This window comes from Nicotiana sylvestris, chromosome 11 (assembly GCF_000393655.2).
Source record: "Nicotiana sylvestris chromosome 11, ASM39365v2, whole genome shotgun sequence".
NCBI lineage: Eukaryota > Viridiplantae > Streptophyta > Magnoliopsida > Solanales > Solanaceae > Nicotiana > Nicotiana sylvestris.
The window spans coordinates 46,340,150-46,348,871 of record NC_091067.1 but is presented as its reverse complement, the minus strand read 5'-3'; the positions used below and the strand labels follow the sequence as shown (position 1 = coordinate 46,348,871).

General features: G+C 38.9%; 1 protein-coding gene across 1 annotated transcript; it reads right to left on the bottom strand.

Moving 5' to 3' along the window:
• Positions 1–5,610: 5,610 nt before the first annotated feature.
• On the bottom strand, positions 5,611–7,405 carry LOC138881006 (uncharacterized). The gene is made up of 4 exons (XM_070161193.1): positions 7,310–7,405; positions 6,642–7,069; positions 6,354–6,522; positions 5,611–5,856 (listed from the first exon to the last, which is right to left on the bottom strand). Exons 1-4 carry the CDS (start codon positions 7,403–7,405, stop codon positions 5,611–5,613), a joined length of 939 nt encoding a protein of 312 aa, XP_070017294.1.
• Positions 7,406–8,722: the final 1,317 nt, after the last annotated feature.

The window sequence follows — 8,722 nt, the reverse complement described above, 5'->3', positions numbered from 1 at the left end:
GTCTTGAATTCCAAGTGAGTTCCACCAATCTCTGAGGATTCTTGAGAACCGTGAAGTGAGTTCGGACAGGATGATATACTTTTCTCGTTCCACCAAATTTTTGGTCACCATCTAAGTATAGAAGTCTTGGATCCTTTGAGGCCATCTTGAAACCTTGACGTCATCTAAGGTGAAAGTGTGGAAGCCAGTTCCAACTAATTTTGACGCCATGGGCTCATATCTTCTTTTTGGGATTGGCTCATCTGTCATGCCTTCTTGTTCCTTATCTACTTAAGATACTTCTGGGTCTCTTGGCTGGTTTACAAATATTGGGGGATTGTTGTCTTCGTAAGAGTTCGTTGTGGATTCATTGCTTGATTGAGAGATATCTTCCATTGTTTCATCGTCTGATGAATTCAGAGATTCCGACCATGGAGTATCTTTTTCTGATATGTACCTTGGCTAGGAGACATAGAGGTCTGGAGCCTTCTGGTCAGAAATCATCAAATTTTCGTGGTTGGACCCTTTTGAGCTTTCTCCTTGGTCTCACCTTTTCTTGGTTTGTTTCTGTGCTGTAAGGGCATCTTTCCTAGCCCAAACCATTTTTGTGATATCAAAATCATGTTCTTCTTTTAAGGGTTGGGTGAAAGAGATTGGATTTGGTGAGGTAGATGGGAAAGTAGAAAAGGTGTAGTCTAATTTAGGTGGGGAATATGCTTGTGGAGATATAGGGAAGAAGGTAGGTTTTGAGGGGAAAATTGGGATTTTTTGTGGCTCAAAGTGGTCATGTCTCAGAAGTTGAATTTGTTCTTTGATGGAAATCGTCTCCTTTTATTGTTGTTGGAAGAATTGGAAAAGTGAAGTTCCTGGCGGACAAATCTCATATTGTAAATTTGCCAATCTTAGTTCCAAGGCTTTGATTAGTCCGGCATGGTGAGACGATGTCTGCTCCATCCGTTTCTCAATTGTTTCCACTTTGCTCATAATTTTGTTTTGTGTATGGACCACGTTCTTTATGGTGTTGACTATGTTGTTCAACACCTTGTTTTGGCAGATGGAGTTTTCTGATTGCCAGTTCATTGTTGCTTCGATGTCACTTATTGGGGGTTTTACTCCAGTAGGTAGCACTATGTTTTTCTTTGGATTTTTTGGAGCATGGCTTATACCCTCTTTTTCAAAAGGTTGAAGTGAAGGAAAATCTAGGGTATGACTGGAGCTTGAAGGACTTAGTATGAATATCTGTGGTTGTGGGAGATTTATGGTTTTTTGAATTGGTGAAGTTTCAGGTTCAGGTGGCTTTTTGGATTCTAAGGTATGAGCTAATGGTGATTTGGGTTTGGGTGTGATTTCATTATCCTCCTAGCTTGGAGTGAATTTTTCTTGTAATTTTGGCCATTCCTGGGGTTTGTAACTGACAAGGAATTCATATTTAACTAGACGACTTAATGAGCCAATTGAAGGATCGTTATTTTCATATTTGGCTCGAAATTGTTTTTCAGTGGTTTCCCCTTTTTTCTTGGATTTTGGTTTGGTTTTGTTGAGGCCGAACCTTTCCCAATGACGCTGGTAGTGTTCATTATATTCTCCAATTGGATCTTCTAAATAGTCTTGACAGTCATAATCAAGATCCCACGGGCAGTGTCCTGTAAAGGGCCATTTGAACCACCAAGTCCTTTTTCCTTCTTTGTCAAAATTTTGACACCAGTCATGTTCTTCCATGATGCTTTGTATATTACAAAAGAACTCTCCATCTGGTTCAGGGTATGTATCTGTTGTATCTTTGGGTTGAATCATTTGGCAAGAGAAGATGGTTTTATTGGGTTTTTTGAGATGGGAATGGTCAAAGTTTATGCAAACGGTTTTATCATTTCTTTTGGTAAAAGTTGGTTCACCAGATTGTAGGGATTCCTCCGGTTCTCTTAGCTTTTCATAATTTGTGATCCAGGAATCAGGAAGAATTTTGACAAGTTCATCTCTGGAAATTTGTCTGGGTATTTGGGTGCACATGGTGTTTCCTTTGGTAGCATCAATATTTAGGAGTAAAGCATTTTCTCCTCCGGGAAGGCAAAAATCCATGGCATGATTTTGGACTCGCCACGCCATTTTGTGATGAAGAGTGGCTTGGATGGAATCTTTAGCTTGAGGGGCTCCTTGGATTTGGACTTGGATTTTTAGAGCTTCGGTTAAGTATGGATCATAAAGGGACATGTTGAAATTTGGAAAGATAGTTATAAAGACAGTCCAACATTCAGGGTAACTTCTGCAGTACCTAAATTTGCATGTTGGTACTCCAAGTATCTTGTATCTAGAAGAGAAAGTCGAGCTACAATAGTTTGACCTTTTCTTCTGTGATATGTTAAAGCGATTCGTATAGCACCAAAATGGATATGGATAAAACCACGATCTCTCCATTGTCTGGGAAAATCATCTGGGATTTGAAGAGTAATAAATTGTTCCTCTCGAGTGGCAAAAATAGGATGCTGGTCAAGTTTTGAGGCAGCAACATATTCTTTGACTCCTTTTGGTCTGTATTGGACTAAGGAACGAATTTGGATCAAGGGTGCAAATGATTTTTTGGCGAAAGCTGAGTAGGGGTTTATGAGGGGTAGTTCAGTGGAGGATACTTTTTGTTCATCAGGCAGGATATCTACTTCATAAAGGTAATCATATTTTTTGGACAAGGTTTTATATAGAGTAGGAGACATATTCATTTTTGCTAGGGAAGAGGATGATGGAAATAACTCAGACATATTTAGTAGATTGTTCCTCACTCCAAAAGGATGGGCTAGCTCTGATACCACAGTATAAGGAACAAAGCAAGAGACTCTAAGAAAGCATACTAAATCATAGATGCGAAAGCTTCCTATAAAGGGGCTGGTTTCAACAACCCATAAGGGACGACTTGCCAAGCTACACAAACAATTAATTTGTTTATAGTTGCAAAGGTTTTCCTACAAAGGGGCTGACTTCAACAACCCAAAAGGGACGGTTTGCCAAGCTACACAACTCAGAAAACTTTTGTACTATAACCAACGTTAGCTGTTTATAACTCGGAAAACTTTTGTACTACAATAAGGTAACTTTCAAAGAGAATTCTTACTCTATTTTCATACATGGACCGACCTTTCCATCCATTCGAAAGAAAGAACAAGAGGGAAATTTAGAAAGCACTCATATGTAATATATCACAAAGGATTTACAAAGGTTACAAGATGATCCTGCAATTACTACAAGGCCTCCTTTATATAGGACTAGGAGGTTATTACAGGACAAATATTCATGATAAAATAAGCCTATCTTAGATGGCAAACTTATCTACAAGCGGGTCCCTCTTAGCATGTGAAGGACTTTAGGCAAAACAAATAAACAATATCTGAAAACATGTGAAATGGGTGAAATATACATGGTGTAGCATGTGAAAGTATGAGGGAGCATGTGACGCCATGTGAAAGTATTGAGTTGCATGTGATGAAGCATGTGAAGGCATGTGAAAACAAGTGGAAGTAGGGTCCGGATAGTATGGAAAGATGTGGGAATTTGTCTTGGCATGGGTAGGATATTTTTGAGGGTTTTTTGGTAGGTAATGTAGGATTATGGTGGGATTAGCAGAGATTTAGATAATTATCCTTCATTGATTCTATGGTTGTCTTCTAGGCATCTTTTTAAAGACCTGGTGTAGTGATGCCTAGAACTTGACGGTCCTTCTACGCTGTGTTCTTTCTCCTTTGGAGTGAGAGATGTAATCCGCAACTTTAATCTAGAAATGTTGCGAGTGATCTTTTCTCGGATGACTTCGTATGGGGTTTGATATTCTTTTGCTTCTTCCTGGACTTTTTCCCAGTGAGGATGAGTGTTGGTATAATTCCAGCTTGCCCAATCTTTTGGCCATATCTCTCTCGGGATGCATCTATTTTGCTGGAAAAGGATTCTTTGTGCCTCGCTATATTCTTCCTCCATTGATAAAATGGACACAGGAAATTTCCACCAGAATAATGCCTCTACTTGCGTCTGAACTTTTCCATTAATGATCTTCAATGGCCTATGGAACATGAATAATTTTACTACATAGGAATAGCTGAAACATTTCATCCAATATCTTCTAGGCTTGAACCATAGTAAAAATACTTTAAGAGTTGGTGCAATGTTATCAAAATCCTTGAAGACGTTGCATTTGAATTCCATGAAAATATAATACTGATGACATAGGTACCAGAAAAACCATATAGTTCTTGTGGAAAATCCTTGGCTTGAGCTATGAATATATGACAGAACGGATATTCTGGATTGACCCCATAAGGATTGAGAATGGATCCTCCATATTGCCAGAAAATTTGGAGCTCATAATGAGTTCTTCTTTCCATAATAATTGACGGATCAAAGGGATCCATGAGGTTGAACAACTCCCGTGGATGATCTATTGGCTTTAATAAACTTGTTCCTGGTATATTTGAAAGCATGAAGATGTGGCTGATCAGTTTTTGCTTTGACTTCAGTTTTGCTGTGGAAAATTTCTTTGAGAATTCTTCCGGTCGAGATAGAAAATCTACGACAAAAATATCCTTTCCTTTCAGGTGCTTGACTTGAAATTTGTATGGAGAGAACCATTGAGCCCATCTGAGAATCTGGGGATTGGGAATAGTTTTTGCATTTATCTGGATCATCTTTGGGAAGGCCTTCATATCCATTTCTATCAGAAATTCAGTATGTATCAAGAAAAAGTTGAATTTCTTGATTCCATTCTTTACTGCAAGAATTTCCTTGAAAGTGGAGTGATAATGTTGCTCGGCATCTTTGAACCTTCCACTGGCGTATCCGCATATTTTCCTCTGGCCATCTTTTTCTTCAAATAGAACAACACTCCAATATTCATTGCTGGCATCAGTTTGCAATATCTTCTTACCGTCTGAAGGGATATAGAGGGACTTTACATTTTTAGGAATCTCCTTTATTTCCTTGACTGCTTCATCTTGTTTCTCTCCCCATGATGGAGCATTTTTATTGAGCATTTCTGTGAGCGGTGAAATGTATATAGAGATATTTGGGATGAAATCTCTTACATAATTTTTTTATACCCAAGAACTATTGGATCTGCTTTGTTGTGAGGTTGGTATATGAGAATTTGAGTAATTCCTCACATATATGTGGTCCTGGACTGTATTCCCATTGAGAAAAATGCATTCCGAGAAAATCAATCTCCTTTTGAGCAAGAACCATCTCTTTTGATGAGAGCATGATTCCGTACTGTGTTACTAATGCCTCAAATTGGTGAAGCGAGTTGATATGTTCCTCCAATGTATCACTAAATAACAGGATGTCATCTATATAAACTAAAAAGGTATGGAGGATGGGTTGGATGATTTTCATCATGGCCTTTTGCAACAAGGAGGGTGCAGTTTTCAACCCGAAGGGCATGACTTTCCATTGTAAGTGATGATCGGGGATGCAAAATCCCATTATGGGTCTTTCTTTAGGGTGGATTCCCAATTGCCAAAATCCGGATTTTAAATCAAACTTGGAAAAATATTTGGCCTTGGCTACATGGGAGAAAAGGGTGAGTTTATTTGGGATAGGAAACTTATCATCTTGGAGGAAATGGTTAAGTGGCTGGTAGTAGATGACAAACCTGAGTTTTCATCTTGTCTGTTCAGCTCTTTTGTTGACATAAAATGCTTCGCATGCCCATTGTGAATCTGATGGCTCTGTCAGATCAAATTCCAAAAGTTCTTCACATTCTTTCTTTGCAAGCTGAAGATGGTCTGGATTCATTCCTGAATGGCTGGCTTTTGTTAGATTGATATTTTCATTCTTCTTGAAAGGGATCTTGATAAAAAACTCTTCGTTTTTCAATAACGGGTGTTTCCCTTTCTTCATGAAATCCTTGTAGGATTCAACACATGAATGTTCAATGAGGTTCTGCTCAATCTCTTTGATTTGTTCGTCGTTGGTGATTTAGAATAGCCTTGGAATCTCAGAATAAGGTCTGAATTGCTTTTTAAAATCTATCCCGTTCGCCTTGATTTGGAGTTGATCTCTAAGTTGTCTGTAAATGTCAAATCCAATAATAAGATCCTTTCCTGGTACATCAGATCCTAGCAGCTTGGTTCTATACTTTAATCCTGGAAAGAACTCAATTGTGATGGGTGCTTTGTAACAACAGTTGTGGTCAAGATTGCATTTGATGCAGTGTTGAAATCCTTAAAATGTAGAACCCATTGATCTTCAGGGAGAATAACAAGATTTATGAGTGAAGATGTGGCTCCGGTGTCGATGAAAGCAATAACTCTTGTTGGTTTATCCTATTTGGATGAATAGACTTTGATTTCTACTTGAGGAACGGATGCGAGAGTGTTGATCTCCTCTCGGGCTTCGATTACTGGTTCTGAAATTTGGTATTGATCATTTCCTTGATCTTCATAGATATCAAGAGAGAATAAAGTCTCTTCGTTAGGTTCATCATCCACAGAGAATATGGATTCAAGGTCCTCCTCTTTTCCAAGACGTATGCCAGTGTAATCTTCAATCTCTTCAAGGAGTTTGACAAATCTTCTTGATTGGGGACAATTTTTTGCAAAATGTCCAATCTTATGGCAAATAAAGCATCTGTTCTTCTTGTGAAAATTTCCTGGATTCTGCGTCTGAAATATTTTGTGCGTCTCTTGGACCTTGATTTCCCGTCTGGAATTCTTGGCAATCTGAACCTCCTGAATTCTCTCCTTCGCCTAGATGTGTGGCAAGAACATCCTGATCCGGTGATTAGATCAGATTTGCGGCATGCTTTGTCAAGCACTGGATTGTGCTGGATAATTTGCTTTTGGGCTGAGCGCTTTGTACAAATGTCATCCAATGCAACGAAAATAGCTTGCTTGATGTAACCAATTTTCGGGATTGTTATAGATAGAAACCTTTCTTCAGTGATAGTCATGGTTCGGCTTGCCAACAACTTTGGAAGGGAAGAGACAAAGGCTTGCTTTAGATTGATGTCTCCTCCGATTTCAAAGTATATCTTCGATATTTTTTGAAAATGCCTGTCAATGTCATTTCTGTCGAATGACACACACTTCATCTCGAAGAGTTGTCTTTGCATTTTCTCCTATATTTGGCCAGTATCTCCACAGAAAACTTTATGTAGGATTCTGATGTTGACGGCAAAATCTTGGGAAGTAAGGAAAGTATTTTTGTCTTGAATTCCAAGTGAGTTTCGCCAATCTCTAAGGATTCCTAAGAATCGTGAAGTGAGTTCTGATAGGATGATATACTTTTCTCGTTCCACCAAATTTTTGGTCACCATCCAAGTATAGAAGTCTTGGATCCTTTGAGGTCATCTTGAAACCTTGACGTCATCTAAGGTGAAAGTGTGGAAACCAGTTCCAACTGGTTTTGATGCCATGGGCTCATATCTTCTTTCTAGGATTGGCTCATCTGTCATGCCTTCTTGTTACTCATCTACTTCAGATACTTTCGAGTCGCTTGGCTGGTTTACAAATATTAGGGGATTGTTGTCTTCGGAAGAGTTTGTTGTGGATTCATTGCTTGATTGAGAGATATCTTCCATTGTTTCATTGTCTGATGAATTCAGAGATTCCGACCGTGGACTATTTTCTTCTGATATGTACCTTGGCTGGGAGACATAGAGGTCTGGAGCCTTCTGGTCAGAAATCATCAGATTGTCGGGGTTGGACTCTTTTGAACTTTCTCCTTGGTCTCGCCTTTTCTTAGTTTGTTTCTGTGCTGAAAGGGCATCTTTCCTTTCCCAAACCATTTTTTCTATATCAAAATCATGTTCTTCTTTTAAGGGTTGGGTGAAAGAGATTGGTTTTGTGAGGTAGATGGGAAAGTAGAAAAAGTGTAGTCTAATTTAGGTGGGGAATATGCTTGTGCAGACATAGGGAAGAAGGTAGGTTTTGAGGAGAAAACTTGGGTTTTTGTGGCTCAAAGTGGTCATTTCTCAGAAGTTGAATTTGTTCTTTGATGGGAATCGTCTCCTTTTGCTGTTGTTGGAAGAACTGGAAAAGTGAAGTTCCTAGCGGACAAATCTCATATTGTAAATTTGCCAATCTTAGTTCCAAGGCTTTGATTAGTCCGGCATGAAGAGACGATGTCTGCTCCATCTTTTTCTCAATTGTTTCCACTTTGCTCATCATTTTGTTTTGTGTATGGGCCACGTTCTTTATGGTGTTGCCTATGTTGTTCAACACCTTATTTTGGCAGATGGAGTTTTCTGATTGCCAGTTCATTATTGCTTCGATGTCACTTGTTGGGGGTTTTTCTCCAGTGGGTAGCGCTATGTTTTTCTTGGGAATTTTTGGAGCATGACTTATACCATCTTTTTCAAAAGGTTGAAGTGAAGGAAAATCTTGGGTATGACTGGAGCTTGAAGAACATAGCATGAATATTTGTGGTTGTGTGGGTTTTATGGTTTTTATAATTGGTAAAGTTTTAGGTTCAGGTGGCTTTTTGGATTCTGGGGTATGAGCTGATGGTGATTTGGGTTTGGGTGTGATTTCATTATCCTCCCAGCTTGGAATGAATGTTTCTGGTAATTTTGGCTATTCATGGGGTTTGTAACTGACAAGGAATTCATATTTACTTGGATGGCTTAATGAGCCAATTGAAGGATCGTTATTTTCATATTTGGTTCGAAATTGTTTTTCAGTGGTTTTTCCCTTTTTCTTGGATTATGGTTTGGTTTTGTTGAGGCCGAACCTTTCCCAATGATGCTGGTGGTGTTCATCATATTATCCAA

Coding starts and splice junctions, on each gene's coding strand:
- LOC138881006 (XM_070161193.1), bottom strand. CDS start 7,405: ATGACAGATGAGCCAATCCTAGAAAGAAGATATGAGCCCATGGCATCA. Junction 7,070..7,309: donor TCACCTTAGATGACGTCAAG/GTTTCAAGATGA, acceptor GGCCAAATATAG/GAGAAAATGCAAAGACAACT. Junction 5,857..6,353: donor AATACCAAATTTCAGAACCA/GTAATCGAAGCC, acceptor GAATCCTACAAG/GATTTCATGAAGAAAGGGAA.